This window comes from Suricata suricatta, chromosome 1 (assembly GCF_006229205.1).
Source record: "Suricata suricatta isolate VVHF042 chromosome 1, meerkat_22Aug2017_6uvM2_HiC, whole genome shotgun sequence".
Taxonomy (NCBI): Eukaryota; Metazoa; Chordata; class Mammalia; order Carnivora; family Herpestidae; genus Suricata; species Suricata suricatta.
In genome coordinates, this window is record NC_043700.1 from 66,248,319 (window position 1) to 66,267,746 (window position 19,428).

Consider the following 19,428-nt stretch of genomic DNA (forward strand, 5'->3'; position numbering starts at 1 on the left):
TGTATGTTGATTTTGTACCTTGCAACTTTACTGAATTTATTAGTTCTAATAATTTTGGGGCGGGAAGAGGGGTTGGTAGAATCCTTTGAGTTTTCTACATATAAGATCATTTGATCTCTGAACAGAGACAATTTACTTCTTTTCCAATGCCAAATAAAAGTGGCAATAACTGGACATTCTTGTTTTGTTTCTGATTTAGAAGAAAAGCTTTCAGTTTCATCATTGAATGTGATGCCTGTTGTGGGTATTATATATGGACTTTATTATGTTGAGATAACTTATTTCTCTTCCTAGCTTATGGAGTATTTTTATCACAAAAAGATGGTCAATTTGACAAGTGCATTTTCTGCATCTATTGTAACGATCATGAGATTTTTATTCTTTATTCTGTTACTATGGTGTATCACATCGATTAGTTTTCATAAGTTGAAGCATCCTTGCATCTCAGTGAAAACTCCCACTTGGTCATGGTGGTCTATGATCCTTTTAATGTGCTGTTGAATCTGGCTTACTGGTATTTTGCTGAGAATTTTTGCATCTATATTTTTCAGGCATTTGGGCATCTAATTCTCTTTTCTTACAGTGTCCTTGCCTGGCTCAGTATCAGGGTAATGCTGGTATCATAATAATCAGTTTGGAAGTGTTATCTCCTCTTCTATTTATTTTTTTGGAAGAATTTCTAAAAGTTTATCATTAATTCTTATTTAAATGTTTGGTAGAATTCTCCAGTGAAGCTATCTTTTCATGGGCTTTTCTTTATTGGGAAGTGTTTGATTACTGACTCACTCCCCTTTGTAGTTATAGATCTGTTCAGATTTTCTATTTTTTAATGATTCAATCTTAGTAAATCGTATGTTCCTAAGAATTTGTCCATTTCTTCTAGATAATCCAATTTTTTCGCATATAATTGTCCATAGTGATCTCTTATATGCCTTTTTGTGTGGCATTAGCTGTAATGTCTCTTTTATTTCTGATTTTAAGTCTTCTCTCTGTTTTTCTTAGTCTTGCTAAAGGTTTGTCAGTAATGTGTTGATCTATCCAAAAATATTAATTAATATAAATAATAATAAATATTACCCTTCTCTCTGTTAACTTAAGTTTAGTATATTTTTCTTTTTCTAGTTCCTTGAGGTATAAAGTAAGGTTGTTTATTTGAGTCCTTTCTTCATGTAAGCATTTACCACTGTAAACTTTATTCCTAGTACTGCTTTTGCTGCAGATCATAAGTTTTGGTATATTATGTATCAACTTTCATTTGTCTCAAGATACTTTTTTATTTCCTCTTCAATTTATTCTTTGATCCAATGGTTATTCAAGAGTGTTAATTTCCACATATTAGTAAAATTTCCAGTTTCCTTATGCTATTGATTTCTAGTTTCATTCCATGGTGGTCAGAAAAGATTTTAGTCTTCTTATATTTGTTAAGATGTGTTTTGTGACCTAACATGTCATCTATCCTGGAGAATTTTAGTTTCATATGCACTTAAGAAGAATGTGTATTCTGGGGAACCTGGGTGGCTCAGTTGGTTAAGTTTCCAACTTTGGCTCAGGTCATGATCTCATAGCTTGTGGGTTTAAGCCCATCATCAGGCTCTGTGCTGACAGCTCAGACCCTGGAGCCTGCTTCAGATTCTGTGTCACTTTCTTTTTCTACTCTTCACCTGCTCATGCTCTCTCTCTCTCAAAAATAAATAAACATTAAAAAATTTTAAAAAAGAAGAAGAATATGTATTCTATTGCTTTTGGATCTAATGTTCTGTGTATTTCTGTTATGTTCCTTTGGCCTACAGTGCTATTACATTCTCTTTACTCATGGTCTTCTTTCTGGATTCTTTTTCCTTATGGAAAATGGGATATTGAAATCTCTTACTATTACTGTGATGCTACTTTTCCCTTATGTTCTGTCAATGTTTGTTTCATATATTTGAGAGCTCTGATGTGTAAAACTAATGAAACAAATAATACATATATATATGTATATATATATAGTTTTTGACTTAAAGTCTATTTTCTCTGATATAAGTATAGCCAGCCCTGCTCCTATTTGGCTGCCATTTGTGTGGAATATTGTCCATCCTTTCAGCTTCAGCATATGTGTGTCATTAAATCTAAAGTGAGTCTCTTCCACATATGAGTGAAAGCACTGTGTGTTAGATAACTTGACAATAAATTATATTAAAATGTAAATAAATAAAAATAAAGTGAATCTCTTATGAAGAGCATATAGTTGGATTTTTAAAAAAAAATGTACATTCAACTACTCCATGTTGTTTAGTTGGTGAGTTTAATCCATTTCCACTTAAAGTTACTCAGAGTTTACCCCTACCATTTTGTTCATTGTTTTCTGTAGCTTTTTTTTTCTTCTTTTCTTCTCTTGCCATTTTTCTTTGTATTTCATTAATTTTTTTGTGGTGATAAACTGATTACATTCTTATTTTTTTGTGTAACTTTTAAAAGTTATTTCTTTGTGGTTACCATGGAAGTTACACAAAACACTCTATTGCCATAAATATTGATTTTAGGCTTATAAGAACTTAACTTCAATTGTATACAAAAACTCTACTCTTTTACTTCTCTACTCCAAATTTATATTACTGATGTCAAATTAATCTTTTTATATTGTATCTCAGTTAACATACATTAGTTACTTTTTATATTTGCATATTTTAATCTCTATAGCAGAATTAAAAGACTTGTGCAACGCTGTTATAGTATTACAGTGTTCTGCATTTATTTATGTATGCACTTGTATCAGTTAGCTCTGTATTTTCATATGCTTTTGCGTTACTGTCTACCATCCTTTTGTTTCAACTTAAAGGAGTCCCCTTAACATTTCTTATAAGGCTGTTTTAGTGTTGATGATCTCCCTCAACTTTTGTTTATCTGAGAGAATATTTCTCTTTCATTTTTTAAGGAAAATTGTGTCAGATATAGTATTCTTGGTTTGCAGTTTTCTTTATTTTCTCAGCTCGTGGAATATATCATCACATCCTCTCTGATCTACAAGGTTTCTGCTGATAAATCTGCTAGTTGTGCTGTGGGGGCTCACATGTATGTGATAGCCACATTTCTCTTGCTGTTTTCAAAATTCCTTGCCTTTGACATTTGACAATTTGATTATTATGTTTCTCAACTTTTTTGTGTCCTCTTACTTAGAATTCTTTGTGTTTCATGAAGCTCTTATTTTCTCCAGATTTGGGAAGTTTGAGTCCATTACTGCCTTAAATAGGTTTTCTGCTTCTTTCTCTCTTCTCCTTTATGACTTCCATAATGTGTGTATTAGTCTTTTTGAAAGCTTCTTAGGCTTTCTTCACTCCTTTTCCTACTTTTTTCTTGATCCTTTATTTGTATAATTTCAAATGACTTATCTTAAATTTGATTTTTTCTTCTGCTTGATTGAGTTATGATGTTGAATCCCTCTAGTGTATTTTTCAATCAGACACTGTATTTTTCATTTCCAAAATCTATTTTTTATATTTTTTCTTTGTTGAAATCCTCAGTTTGCTCATATATAATTTTTCTGAGCTCTTTGAATATTTTTGTGACAGTTATTTGGAATTCTTTGTCAGGTAATACATGTATTTCCATTTTAGGACCCATTTTAGGGTTACTTTCTCTAGGTTAACTTTTTTCCTATGGTTGGGCCATATTTCTTTGTGTTTTTCATGTGCCTTATAACTTTGTACTGGGATCATGCATTTTTTTAAAAAGCTGCCTCTTCCAGTCTTTATGGACTAGCTTTGATAAAGAAAGATCTTCACCATCCAGCCTGATTAAATGTCCTGAAGACTTCTCAGATCTTTTCAATGGAGTGTCTTCTTTGGACTTGTGAATATAAATTCTCAGAGGGATTTATCAGTATCCCTTTTTCAGGGGCTCATAATCTCTTGCTCCTCTTGGTATTTGCATACAGTATTGCTGGTTCCCTGGAGCTGGCATAAACCACTCGGATTCCCTTTGTTCTCAGTAGCCCCAGGCTCACAGTATGCTGGGTCCCATCAGCACTCCAAGTCAGGAAGACAAAGACCAGTCCCTTGGGTACTTCACCAAAAGGCCAAAAAGTTCAATGCTCAGTTGCATATTCCACTCTTCTCTTCCCTCCTCCAAGGGTGTGATGGCCAAGCCATATTGGCTTCTGTTTGCTGAACTACAAGTCCTCTGAAACTGTAACAAGACATCTAATTCCGTTTTGTTGTCAGCAACCCCAAGGTGGCTAGTATATGCCACCCTATCTTGTTCTGAGACAGGAAGACAAAAACCAAGCCATTTGGCAATCCTCCTACCCTTAAGCATTGAAACTGTACTCTAACTTCCTTTCTCCCCAAAGGGAAGCTGGGAGTAAGAGGTTTTCTCCCACTCAGCTGGTGGGCAGTGCCTATGGTGAGTGAATGTGTGCTAGTCCAAGCCTTTGCCTTTGTTCTCAGCAGTCCCCCAACTGGTGGCCTTTTTGTCAGTGTTTAGAATCAAGCAACACAGTCCATTCTTCTCTTTCTCTCCCTCTGGAAGAAGCCAAGAGCAAGCATTTTCTCTAACTGCGATGCACTGTGCCAAGGAAGAGATTATGGTGAATGCCATGAAATTTCCTATAGAGTTCGGTATGGCCCGTTTTACACTCACTTGGTTTGCAGAAGCCCCTTAACTGGTTCTTGCATTTCTCACAAAGAATGCTTGTCAGTGTTTAGTTCTTGAGGCAGTGTCTCTGGTTGGAGGAAAAGAGGGTCTGAGGTTTCCTATTTTACCACCTTGCTGATATCATTTCCTTGGTCCTACTGTGTTTCTTAAAATGAAATCTTAAATATCATTTTTGGGGGGACTGTGACAATATTTGGCACTGCTTGATTTTTCCAATTACCACTTTATTTTTAAAATCTCATTTCCCCATGAAAACACACAGCCACCTTTACTAGCAACTTGTTTTGGGTAATCACTCAATAGGATCTGGAGCAAATTTATATGCTGGAAACATGAATTGTAAATTACATTAGTATCAAGCATTTCTTCAAATATCAAAAGTCTAATTAAAGAATTCTCACAATTTTTTCAACAGTATTTACATTTAGTTCAGATTTTGATTCCAATATATTCAAATGACTGCACAATTCCATTTCTCTTCTCTACAAAACTTGGAGACTGACTGTACCAATTACTAAGGCAACTGATGTGAACACCACACCAGTTCTTTTACTAGACAATGATGGTTTTACTTAAACACAAAAATAAAGTGAGTTTCACATCCTCTTAAGTACCTCTACAGGTTTATACTGAGATTGAACTCTAAGGCATCAAAATGGGAATTTGGTGAATGTTTTGAGATGAAAGATGAATTTCAAAATTTCTCTGTCATTTGAAATTTTTCCTAGAATAATTGTCTTCATGATTTGATGGTAGTGAAACAGGGGCATTTTCTCTTTAACATGGACAATAATAGCCTCTGTAATCTGATTAGAGGCAAATTATTCATCCTGTGGATAACGCGACCCCTTGGTCCCATTAGGGTGGTCTCTAAATGAAGTGATCAGATGGAGTGCACACTAAATTTACTGAGCATTGCCAGAAAAAGAGGATGACAAAAAATTCATATTTACCCTGAAAGAAGCTACCAGTTTACATAATAATCATAATTCAGCGAGTAGACATATTCTTTTTTTCTTCCCCTTCCATAGCACTTTGATCACAGAAAACATGATTCGATATGGTTTCTCATACATTTACTTATACTCCTACAAATCTAGGAAATACTGACTACACTGCCTTTAAATTAGACACTAATTTTTTAAAAGAAACACTTGCAAAGCCTTCTAACATTCTGACCTTTCTTACACTGTTAAGCCAGCTACAGTTAGCTGAAATGAAAGAACACAGGCTTTCTCAGCAGCTAAGATTAAACGCATTCTTAAAGTCTTTGAGAATTAACTACAGTTCTCAGAGGTTTTGTGGAATGGTGAGAAAATTAAATACCAGAGAAAGAAAAACTGACAACCAGGAAGGAAAGGATTTCAGCTGGTTCTGGATCATCTAGAGAAGCTTCACACAGGCAGGGCTGCCAGCCATGCAGATTGTTGAGCCATAATCAGGCTCCCCCAAGAAATTAAGAAAGAAAAGTATATACTATCACGAATTGATGAGGGAGCATAAGGCAAGCTGATGGGCTGCAAACACCCCCAACCCCCTCAGGTGGGATATGCGTGGTATTCCTCAAGCACTCCTGGCTGCCCAAGAACAAAGGAAAGGGGAACAACAAATGGTTAACTGATAGAGATCATAGTCCCTCGTCTCCATCACCCCTCCATAGTGATGTGGGAAACAAAGGCAGAAGGAAATGGCAGCTAGAACTAAATTTTCTTACAACTTGCTGCCCATTGACAAATACTGGAGGCTGGCAGAGTAAAATGTCTCTCCAGAACTCCCTGCTGTCTTAATGCTAATGCTTTGTTAGAGGGAAAACAACCTTAGCTTGAAGATAGCTAGGCCTCCACTCTCCTGGGATTTTAGCATATGAAAATCCCACTGAAAACTTCCCTTGGACCTTACCTCCCTCAACTCCATAGTGTATGACCTGTCTCTCCTTGTGGTCCCAGGGCAGCTCTTCCTGCCCAGGGGTCCTGTCCCTACGCTTTAATAAAATCACCTTTTTGCATCAAAGATGTCTTCAAGAAGTCTTCTTTGGTCACCAGCTCCAGACCCCATGAACCCCACTAACACCCCCAAAATCCTCATCACGAACCATGCCATAAGCTACCTATAACATATTCATAGAGTATTTATTGCTAATTTATTCACATTCAGCTTTTACTCCGTATTCAGTATTTTGGAAAATATTTAATTATTTAAGTATGAATGAAAGGTCTATAAAGTTTGAAATTAGTGGCTATATACAAATGTATGTGTGTGTATATTTATATATATATTTATACATACACACACATATATACATGGCTATGCCTTTTTCATTTCCAAAATATTGAAAGATATGCATATGTATATGTATTAATACATAGAAAGTTAGAAGTATACATATATTCTTACATAAAAAGCTGGAAGTATATATAATTATTTATACCTACACAGAAATCGGTGATATATTAGTCAGATATAATGAAATAAATGTAAAGAACCACCAAATATTGGTGAAATCTGTTCAATAAAATATCAATAAGGAAATTATACTGCTTTATTGTTAACCAAAAGCAATAAGAGGAACAAAACTTAACTTTAACGAATGAACACTTAACGTATTTCTATAGGAAAGCTGTTATAATGGCTCAAATATTGTTATTTGTAAACATATTCCAATCATGTTTTTACATGAATATAAACAGGTATATTTATGCCACAGAAGGAGTTGAAACAAGGTTTCAGCCTTTCAAAAAATAAATTACTGTAATTCTCTGATAATTGTGATTATTTATAGTAAATCATATACATATGATCATGCCATGTAGTAACAGATTGTATGTATTTTTTACATTTGAATATTTACATATACATAGATGAAAGGAAAATTTCAAACTAGTTCTTTCACTCAAGTAAGAAACATCAGCATTAATATTATTTACTTATCATTTATACTATTTGTAAGCTCCATAAAAAGTCTACATTGCTGGGTAACCACAATATAGTTTGATGGATTATCAGACTAAATTTATCTTCTGAGAATGGAATAATTAACTTCATTAAATGAGAAGGAGAATACTTTTATTTTGACAATGTTCTAGAATCTTCTTCTTCCAAAATCAGCAAAATTAAAATAGAATGTTTATGCAGATAGTACACTTTGTTACTCATGCTTCCAGAGGAGAAAATCAGAGGAAATAAACAGATATCAGTGTAGAGGATTTAAGATAGGCATGCAGAAGTACCTCTTATCTGCAAGTAATAATTGTGTTTCATAGATTGATTGGTTAATGACAAGATTATGTATAATGAGCATTCTCTATCTTCAAAGCTTATATTTCTATAGGAACACGATGCATCTAGGTCCTATAAAATCATTTTTTACTCAGACTCCTCTAATTCAAGACCTGTCCTCTTTTATTGAAAAAGAAATGATCAAAATGTGAAGGTCTAAAAATAGTGGTTTGTAACTGAAAGCCTAATTCGTTCTTTATTATAGGTACGCAACAGCAGCACTATAATTAGAGATGATCAGCACTCCAAAATAAGTCAGACTTTATCATTCACTCTGTACAAGGATGTACAGCCGTTTCATAGCAGAAAACCCTGGACAATGAAGATGCCGGGTCTTTCTCCTCAGACCTCTTGGTGGTTACAAGACTGTTCTCTATTTACTGTCTGTCTCTAGCAGACAAAAGTAAATACTTCATTCATATTTGTTTTACTGTTTATCACTAATTTAAGTTAAAAATGTATAGCTGAAATTGGAATTATAAAGCTAATGTACACTCACTGCCTTTAACATTTTTTTTTAATTATTTACTTGAAGTCTGAAAATACTTTAGACTTAAATTGAGTAATTTGATATCACATCAGGACAAAATAGATAGTTCCCTACAATGGGAATAGAATATTCATCTTATAATTTCAAATAACATGCTTTCATCCCAACAAAAATATACTTTTAGGAAACATTTGTTAACATTAGACAAAAGACAATTTATTTTTCATTCTTTTGCTAGTTATATATTTTCAAAATTTGGACAATGACCTGACCTCAAATCAGTTTCTCCAATGACTAAATCCAAAGCTCTTGTTGTGATTAAAAATGGAAAACTAGCTGCATAAATCCTATGACAGTAGGAAACTTTCCATAATATAAATAATAAAATCCCTAGTCATAAACAGTGTAATAAGGAAAAAGCTATCAATAAAACCAAATTAAGCCATAGTGGGAAACATAAGATAACTTTTAGAACTTTAAAGATTAGCAAATGGTAAAAATGGTAAATGCTTTTGCTTCCACATGTAGTTAGCTGTCTTAGATCTGGAGGCAAGCACAACAGATGTCCAGAGAACACAGAGTACAACACGGGTGCAGTCTAACTTCAGCCTACTCCATAGCCCTTTTCCTGGCAGACTGGGGATCATGATAATCAATCTGGCAGCTCTCATCCTGTCACGAATCCACTTTATGGGAGCCCCAGGCATGTCTAGAGCTAAAGCACAATCGAGAGAACGACCAAGATGTGTGATAACTATTAATTTTAGGAATAGAAGCAAGGAGAATTCCCTTTGTAACGTTTTCCACCAGAAGCTTAGAAATTCAACCAGACTACAGCTAATGGACAAATTATAATATACAATAGGATTTAAGGGAAAGAATGGTAGTGAAAATCAATTATATTTGCTTTTTGAACGTCTATAAGTTAGCTTCACCTTATTCAGTACAATTATTAAGTGACCCTCTAAAGAGAAATTATACTTTTCAAAATGGAATCTGTTATTCATGCTTCATTTACTATTGCAATATGTGAAAAGGTATGAGGCATGATGGATACAGATGGAATGCCACAGTTATCCTAGAAAACATTTTTGGGATTCAAAGCAAAACTAAGATTGTCCTCACTATTATCACCATGGCACCCAATTATCAAACATTAATACAGTTAGCAAAACTATTCAAAATTACTCATGATTTAGCACCACCTTTGTATTTAATCCAGCTTTCAGAAACAAACCTTTTGTGTACATAATTTCTCCAATTACCACCAAATTACAAACAAATTACAATGTAAGAATTAACATGACAAGCTCCTATTCACTTTGGTGAAGTGTGCTGTTTTGTTAGCTTCCCTTTACTGGGAATAAATACTAATAGAATAAATAGTGTGGCTCTTAAGTACTTTTGAGCCCAGGCCCAGGCCCTTCTTTTTTCTAGATAAGGAGAAGCTGACTCCAAGGCTATATGCACTGACATCTAACCACAGTTGATTTTGAACTCTTAGTTGCTTTTGAAGTTACGTTGAGAGGAAGAGGGAAGCCCTGCCCAAATTTCTACCATTACAATTCTCTAATATCACACAAGCAGACAGGGATGTAACCCAAACTGAGCCTGGGTGCAGCAACAAAATTCAGAGAATTTTCTCCAGACCTTTCCAGGTAAAACTGGATTACAGAAAGAACCTCTCAGCACACTTATTAGCTGCCTGAATTTGGTCATGTCCGTAAAATTACCTGAGCTTTATCTTAATAACGCATAGTATGCAAACAAAAATCATGATTCTGATTACTAGGCAGAAGTATTGTGAGATTAAAAAAGATAACAGGGTAAAGAAAATGTGGTATATACAGATGATGGTATATTACTCGGCCATAAGAAAGAATTAGATCATGCCCTCTGCAACAACATGGATGGACTGAGAGAGAATAATCTAAGTGGAATAAATCCTAGAGAAACAAAAGCCATAAAATTTCACTCATATGTGGAATTTAAGAAACAAACCAAACAATCAAACCGAGAAAAAAAAAACAAGAACAGATTCTTAAATACAGAGAACAAACTGGTGGCTGTGGGGGTGGGGGCAGATATGGGTAAAATAGATAAAAGGGAGTAAGAGTACGTTTATTGTTATGAGCACTGAGTAATGCATAGAATTGTTGAATCATTTTTTCGCACACCTGAAACTAATATAACACTATGTTAAATATAGTTTAACAAAGAGATAATATATAAACTGCTTTGGAAAGCTATGCTAATAAAAGTCATTAGTTTGCCCAAATACTCAATATCACATCTCTATTACTCTAGGAAAGGTAAGCTCACAATCTTACATTGGCAAATGGCACAGCACAGATAATGTTGGCAAGTGTGTATGTATACACATCCATGAACACATTGCACATTGTAGCCCTGGTCTCCGTAGTCACGGTCTTGTGTGCAGTGCAACGCAACAGCACCAACATTCTTGTCCCAGAGTCATCTGGCCCTCTCATCATCTTGTCCCCTAGGAAATCTGAGTATACTGACCACAGAACCCTGTCATCTTTTATTACACATATGTTTCTATGACTTACTGAGTTAAGAATACTGCAAAGCTCTGGAAATGGGAATGTCAGGTAGTTGAGAGTACTTGGTACTAGTGTTGTGCAAACAAGCTGATGGCAGTAACTCTCAACATATGTCTACTACTCTGTAAGAGAATATACAGAAACAAGATCGTTTTAATCAATGTCAGTGGCACTAAGTAAACCATGATAAAGCAGATGCTTTACCTCATTCACATATTTCATTTACTTCCAGATGGAGGACTACTAATAAACTATACATATAAAATAAATGAAAGTCTTATTTCGATATGAATAATAAGATGCTTCAAAATAAACTTCTAATTAAGAACCATTGGAATATTATAATTTATTTTAATAGATCCATTGTTATGATCGAGCTAGAGCACTGTGTTACATTAAGAATATTTGTAGACAGGGTGCCTGGGTGGCTCAGTTGGTTAAGCATCCAAGTCTTGTACAGCTCAGGTCATGATCTCAAGGTTCTTGAGATCAAGCCCCATGTTGAGGTCTGTGCTGACAGCATGGAACCTGCTTAGAATCCTCTTTCCTTCTCTCTCTGACATTTCCCTGATCACTCTCTCTCTTTCTGTCTCTCAAAATAAATAAAATAAACTTAAAAATATTTATATGCACATTACATATATGTTCATAAATGAAAGCAAACTGTCATCAGTTGCAAATTATAACATTGACACATAGAACTGCATTAAAGTCAATGTAGCTGCTGATAGATTGACCATATTTCTGTGCTTCAGTTGCAGTGCTTAAAGAAAGCATCAAAGTCCTACCATTTCTACACATATCCAGATTATTATCTGTTATCAACTGTGGTCTGCCCCCACCACTTGTTCTCCTATCATATTTCAGCTCAACTGAAGTTATTTGGAAAGGAAACCAGAAGCAATGTAGATGAAACAGTCTTCAAATTATATCCTCTACTACTTCAACTGGAAGAAGACATCCTAATCCTAATTCTGAAGCAAATTTACCTAGATCTCACTCTAGAAAATTCAGATACATTCAAAGATATTGTTGGATTATCAGAAATCATCTTATGTTATATATATTGGCTGAAGACCTGAGTTTATCTGCTGTATTTAAATATTTTAATATAATAAGTTCTTATATAGAGAAAACAGTATAATGAAAGAAAATTATGCCAACATCGGGTTAGAGGGTTTGTTCTACAAACAAATATCTTTAGGTTGCAATGTTTTTGAAAAGTAAACTACACTTAACAGACACATTATAATTATGCTACTCATTTTTTTTAAAGCTAAAGATCTTCGTTAGCCTCTTCTTGGAAACTTTGACAAAAATTTGGAATTTTCACACATCAACATAATCTATTTTATGAGAAGAAATTAATGTAACTGATTGGAAAGTGAATATTCAACCATAAACTATGTAAAATATATGACAGTCATGTTTATTTAAAATAATACCAAAGTCAATACATTTTTTAAAAGCAATAACAATAGAAACTTAATTATACTTTGCTTCAATTTTGTTCCAAAAAGACAATCAATCTTCATAAAACTTAATTAAAAATTAATAATTTAAAATAATTCTATTGCAATGCTGTGTTTTTCTCCTAAGGAGTTAGGCACCAGGAAATAGATGAACATGGAACTGAGGATATAGACAGGGAAGGGAGGGGTACAAAGACAAGGTCGAGAACAAAAGTAGATTTCAGACAGAGATGGAGGTTACTATCACATAGCACTTTTCTGTAGGGCACAGTAGAGTGGGGGGCAGGAGAGACACAGTTTAAAATGGTTACATTTTAAGAGCAAAATAAGAGGTAACAAACAGAATCTCTTACCCTGAAAAACTCTTTAGTGGATCCAGAGTCTAATGTTCCATAAGCAATTTCTGTTTGCTTAGAAAGATCCTCTGCACTTTCGATGGGAGACACCATCCTCTCTACAGTCAGGAAGGCAGCTAAGTTAGCCGTGTAGGAGGAGATTATGATCAGGGTAAAGAACCACCACACACCTCCAACAATGCGCCCAGAGAGGGATCTAATAACAAGTATGAAATGGATTTGTAAAGTGAAATGAATGACCTAATTAAAAAAAACAAGTTAGCAGTATTATGCAAATATTGACTTATATGGGAATATTTAATGTCATACTTTTCAATATATCTGCTAGTTAATAAAACTGGAAATTATTAAGCATTCTAGAGAAGGAGTACAGATTAGCTAAATTTAAATGAGATACCAGAGATCAAAACTTCAGATTCCTAAGGTTCTTTCATAGTTATAATGCCCAAATTGTTTATGGTATGAAATCTCATAATGAAGCAATTTCAAGAAATGTCAAATAATCCATCCAATTCTCATATTATGATCCATTCATGATATAAGCAAACATGAACAAGAGAATTTAAGATCACTCATAAAATTCACAATAATGTTGACAAACAAAATCAAATATTATAAATAAAACGATGTGCAGCATTAAAGTGATGAAACCTTCCTTTGAATTAAGCCAATGAAGTTCCAAAACCTTCAAAAAGGGCTAAAATTTCATTGGGGTTTTGTGTGTGCAAAAGCATAGGTTTTAGATACAGTGCAGGATAGAAAATGGAAAAAATGATTATACAAACAAAGGAATGACACAAAAGATAATTCTTAATGAGTAAAAATCTGATGCTTCATGGCATGGACTGCTACAACCCTGTTCCTTTGTGCCTCCTGCTTAAGAAAAAAAGAAAACTCAAGGAAAACAAAATTAGAACATTCAAAAGTTTGCCAAGATACATATTTCTAATTTGCAATATAATGAAATAATATTTCTTAAACCATAAATTCCTATTTAAAATACTTTTTAAAAACTTAATAGATTCCTAATAATTTACTTTAAATCCTAGGTAGATAAATATAGTTAGAGAAATAAATATCATATTATTTTGAGAAATTTGATGGGATTCTACATATAAGGGATTTAAGTAATATTAACAATACGACATAATAACTTTTTTGTTAATAACAAAAATTAAACTTGTTACAGCAAAGATGTAACATTTCTAAAAAACTAAATTACGAACATTTGGTAATTTATGGCCTAAAACAGACCTCCTGATATTTAACAGTAAGAAATATGCCTTTTGATGAAACACAGATACTATATCAAATGACTGGGTAATATTTGTAGAATAAACTACTCTAGCAGTCAAGAAAAAGTGAGGAAGCTATTTTAAAAGTATTTTTTTAAGATAAGACCATCTGTTGCTAAAGGAGAAAGAAAGCAAGTGAGCAATGAAAAACAAAGAATATAAGTAAGAACCTTTATCACAGTCTGAGAGATGCAAAGGATTAAATAAATATGACAGGATGGAAAAAGTTAACTTCTCTTATATTCTGAATAAGATATTAAACACATTTTAAATTTAAGTAACCTCTTGTGTAGACACAGCCACTCTCAAAATGTTCACTATTTATTCCATAAAAGTGAAAGGTATAATTATATGATATGTACCCCATATTTGAGGGCAGTTCAGATCTCTTAAAACAAAATTGACTTCACAGTAATTGCTTTGACACTATACACTGCATAGTAATTGGTAATATATTTGAGAATCATTTTTATAAGTAATTTTGTTCAGCTTGTGAAATAAATGTAAGTTAAAGACGTAAGTTGCTCTCTATTTCAGTGCTTATGTCAGATTTTAATGAGCTGAATGAACTATGCCAATTTATTTAAAGTTTTAGAAGCTATCTCAAAAAATTCATTGAACTTATACAACATTCAAAGCAGAAAATTCTTGAGCAACTTATTATTTCTTGTAAGTGTTTTCAAAGGATCAATTAATGTTTCTGAAGGAGTTCCCAAGAAATTTTTTTTGTGGAGGGACTAGTTTATGTTTTACAGTGACAGACAAAAATGGTTTCTGTAAAAAACAAAATGAAACAAAACAAAAAACAACCTTCACCTCCCTGTATCTACACTAAAGGAGCAAATAAACACTAATATTCTACCATTTGTTCTAAATCTCTATTAAAAATTATTTTAAGAATGGTATTTTTATTCATTTCAATCCTCTTGAGATACTGGGGAGAAACAGAGGCAAGCAGGAGAATAAAAGTCAACTTATAGCCTTTTGCTCTTACTATTTCTGTGGTTCTAGTCTTCAGAAAACTATAGTAGTATATTCTAAATTTAATTTTAGGCAAATGAACAATTCAGTTCAATGAATTGTTCCAGATTAAAATTTAAATGTTCTGTTAATATTAATAATGTAGTTCCATATAATATTTTACTTGAGAAGAGGTGATAAATATCTATGAAAATATTTAAAGAGCATTTCAAAGTGATCTGTGCATTTCATGCATCATCATCATCATCATCATCATTATTAGATACAAGGCTTTTCTGTTCTTTTCTACACTGACATAATCATCACTACACTGTAAAAAAAGCAGTTTGGTTTGTTTAGAAAAATCATTAGATTTTCCAATATCATTCAGTATGTTCAATTTTTAAATGGATGTATACCATAGAATGAAACATATGTACACTTGAAGTTTTTAAATAAGGTAATTTTTGCTAATATATACTTTGTGGCAAAAAATAAATCAGTTGATAGTAAAGAAAATATTTTATGTAAAATCTTAGCAGGAAATAAAAATTATTGCCTGTGAAATTGTAGTAAGTCGTGACTCATGAATGAAATCAGGAGCACAGAAAAAAGGCCATATTTTAGGGAAAAGGCTCACTGAAATTTAGAAGTTGTCTATATGTCATGTTGGACACTGGGGTAACACAGATTATGAAAGGTGCCTGTGCTTCAGTGCCTATACATATGTTTTCTGGGCCTTGATAAGCACTGGACACCAAAACAAGTAACTTCAGAGCCATGATGCATGAGGATCGCAAACCTAAGGGTGGACCTACGGGAACCCAGATCACTACGTTCTACTTTTAATGAACCTTATGCTTCTCCTTACTTATTCAAAAGGCATAGTTTATGTTACCATAGGATAATTGCCCTATATGTCAGGAATAACGTAGTATTATACTTCAGTATATTTTATTATTATTTATAGACCAGAATATTCTTGGAAATCCCCATTTGGCTAGAATTTTCTCCCTCATTATTAAAGGCTTCTCTTTATGTCTTTAACTTAAATCAGATAAACTAAATATAGAGATAAAACTATGAATCTTATATATTTTGTCAGAGGTCACGATCATTATATATTATATTATACATAAAATTATTCTATATTTCTATATTATTCTATATCATATATATTAAAGTTATTATACACACATGCCATGCAAATACCATTGGCATATTTCTAATTCAGTGCAGTTCCATAAAGAAGTCACAGGGAATCTTATAAAATTAAGATTGTTAAAGTCCAAATAATTTTTAACAAGGTGTCCTACTAACAGAGAAGTAAACCACTAACAATTTCTACATACATGATATATTTAGTTGGTCTCATTGGGCGGAATATACAAAAAAAGACTGCAAAAAGGTGCATATGTTGAGTTTCTCACATAGTTTTTTGAAATTAATCACTTATCTCCAAAGTGCTCAAAACCAACTTAATGAAGTGGTGTTAGAAAAGTCACCCCCCTCTTACTAGTAATTAAAATATACCCTGGAATCAAAGGAGAGTAAGCAAACCTAGATTAAAATGTGCCTGAAGACCAATCATTTAGGCTTTTAATGTGAAAAGAATCACACTAGAAAAAGTATGATTTCTTCTTCTGAAAAGCCAGCTATGTCTATCATTCTTATTCATATATGAAACATGAACAAAGGCAAAATGTATTTTGTGACATATTTGTCAGGAATTAATATATCATAATGAGACCAAAGGTTCATAAATTATTCCATTATGTGTGTGAGTTACTATTCAATGTGATGCAAGCCTTTGTAATGAATCAATCATCACTATCACCCAGCCATGATTTCTAGATACTGGAAAACATGTTACTGTATATTCCCTTTAATCCAGTGACCTAACCTTTACAAAAAAAAGGAAAACAAATTTTATAATACCTTCCTGATACCATTTGCATGAGCTAATAATGGGAAAATAAAAGAGATGGAATGTGTGCCAATGAGGTTTTATAAACAAGTTGTTTTTTCATTAATAAGTAATGTTGCCCATTTTCCCATATACAGGTCTGTGGATCAACACACAGATGACTGTAAAATGAGAATATGCAGCAAAAACACGGTACCCCTCCAAGAAGGCATGGAATGATAGAAACCTTATGCATTTTATAGCCTCTCCATGGTGTGTATAATTTCACCAGGAAATATATGCTCAACATTCAAAGAACATTGCTCAAATATTTCACAGGCTTATGCCGATGGTTAAGAGACTGTCCTTAAGAGTCTCAAACTGCTTGGACAGGTAGTCGGCAGCTGTTTACTTCTTTATAGTGAATTCATAAACACCATGAATATCCACTTGAGACCTAAAATGCACAAAGTTGAAGCAGGTGAGTGACCAACCTTGGCGAAATATCGCATCCTTGCTGCATAAAGGCACCCAAGGAAAACCAGAGACTATTAAAAATCCCAAATTCATTAGTTGATTCACTACTTTGTGTTTCTCTTCCATCTTCAAACTCCTCAGTGTGCCACTCGTAGGGGCTAAATCTGCTGACCAGGAATAAAACTACACTGACCCCAATGTAGGCAAAAACAATGCACATCCAGATCTCATAGGCTAAAGGATCAAGAAATGAAAACACTCCTGGTTTGGACTTCTGAGGCTTCTTGATCATGATAGATATCCCGAGGCTCATAAAGGGCTTTGAGAAGTCAATCACCTCTTCTCTCACAAGGGTAATAGTTAATGGAGCAATTGCAATGTCAGCTTTCTGTAAAGGAAACAAATGAAAGTAATAGTACCTGGAGTCGTGGTCAAAAGAGGAATCATGCTTACATTATTGGATCAAGAGGGAAGGAAAGGAAATAAGGGAAATGTCAATAATTATTCCCCTGGTAAAGTCCCAGCAAAGAATAAGCAAACAAACAAAAAACCAATCTGTTCTCCAAATATCCCTCCTTTTTTATAAATACTCAGTACACTCAGCTGACTTGATTTTTATAATTACATCTCAACATTGCTTCTACGCCTTTGCAGCCTTCGCACAATTCATACGGCCCATATGCTTCAAGACAGATAGAATGTCTGTCTCATTTAGTGTACATGTGTGCTTCTGACTTCATCCTTAATCCTCAGACGTTCACAAGGAAATAGAATAATATTCTTAAGTAATGTGGGAAACCAACAACATCAGATATGGTACTTTGCAGAGGAGGGAGGCATTCTGTCAACCAAAGTTCAAACTGAATGACTTTATTTGGGAGAAGAGCTATACTTACCCCATATACAAGTTCTCCAACCATCCCATTCCAAATTTTCGTGTCAGCATCCCTGGCCCCATACTTGCCATCCCCAACAATTGTCAACTTGTACTTGAACCCACAATGTTTGGCGATTTCTGCAGCCAAGTCAACACAGTAGCCCTCATAACGCTCATTGCCTTCAAGCATTTCATGATTTTTCTTCATCATAACATATGGAGATTCCTATATGGAAAGACAGTGCTTTCATTGATAAAAATAGCTGTGTAACTACTCACACCAAATCAAGTCTTCTGATTTAATTATTACCTATGAGCCAGAAAAATTGTAGAATATAAATGGTGGACAACATTAGCAAAAATATTTAAGCATAATGCTTTTGAAAAAAAGTCATCAAATGACTATTGTCATATTTTATTAATATGGCTTGTACCTAGCCATACCAAACTAAATAAGAAACTCAAAAGCACAAATGGTTGGCTTGTCCCCTTGTGATGTTTGTTAACTCTTAGAGCTTAAACAGGAATAATGTTCCTCAATATCTGCGTTATTCAACTCTGGACCTACCATGTTCTTGTTAAGACTCTGCCATCCCCAAGAACCAGTATTCACCCAAAACCCTGTGCACTGCTTCTTCAAGGGTAAGGTTGATGTGGAAATAAGGTTCATGGTCAGTGATGCACAGACTAAAACAATCATTGCCATGGTGATGTACGGATGCTACCCTCTCACATTTCATGTCTCACTTCATCTATGAGATATACTATCTAGAATAATATTACAAGGATGGAGAGTAGCTTTCCCCTGTAAACATAAGAAAAAGGAGGTATGAAAATGATTCAGAATAGTCCAATATTCTCCAAAGTAAAGTGGCACCAAGCATATTTGGGGGCTCAGAGATATAGTTCCTCTCAATCCCATGATTAAGACAAAATCCCTCAAATATCTAGCTTACACATATTAGGATATTTCCAAATGTCAATCAATATTTTTATTCAAAATGCTTATTATATTAACCTATCTATATTTTTCTTCTCAATATTGTTAAAAGTAAATACAAATTTACTATATCATTGCTTAATAAAATAAAACTGTGTACTAATGACTGTGTTGAGGTTT

General features: G+C 33.8%; 1 protein-coding gene across 5 annotated transcripts in view; it reads right to left on the bottom strand.

Moving 5' to 3' along the window:
• Positions 1 to 19,428, bottom strand: part of GRIA2 (glutamate ionotropic receptor AMPA type subunit 2) — a 149,456-nt gene that overhangs the window by 20,864 nt on the left and 109,164 nt on the right. For all 5 annotated transcript variants that reach the window (XM_029939683.1, XM_029939691.1, XM_029939715.1 and 2 more), the window contains exons 10-12: positions 18,328 to 18,534; positions 17,449 to 17,819; positions 12,791 to 12,989 (exon numbers count right to left, since the gene is read on the bottom strand). In XM_029939683.1, coding sequence (XP_029795543.1) covers positions 12,791 to 12,989; positions 17,449 to 17,819; positions 18,328 to 18,534 — 777 coding nt within the window. The remainder of the gene's footprint in view (positions 1 to 12,790; positions 12,990 to 17,448; positions 17,820 to 18,327; positions 18,535 to 19,428) is intronic.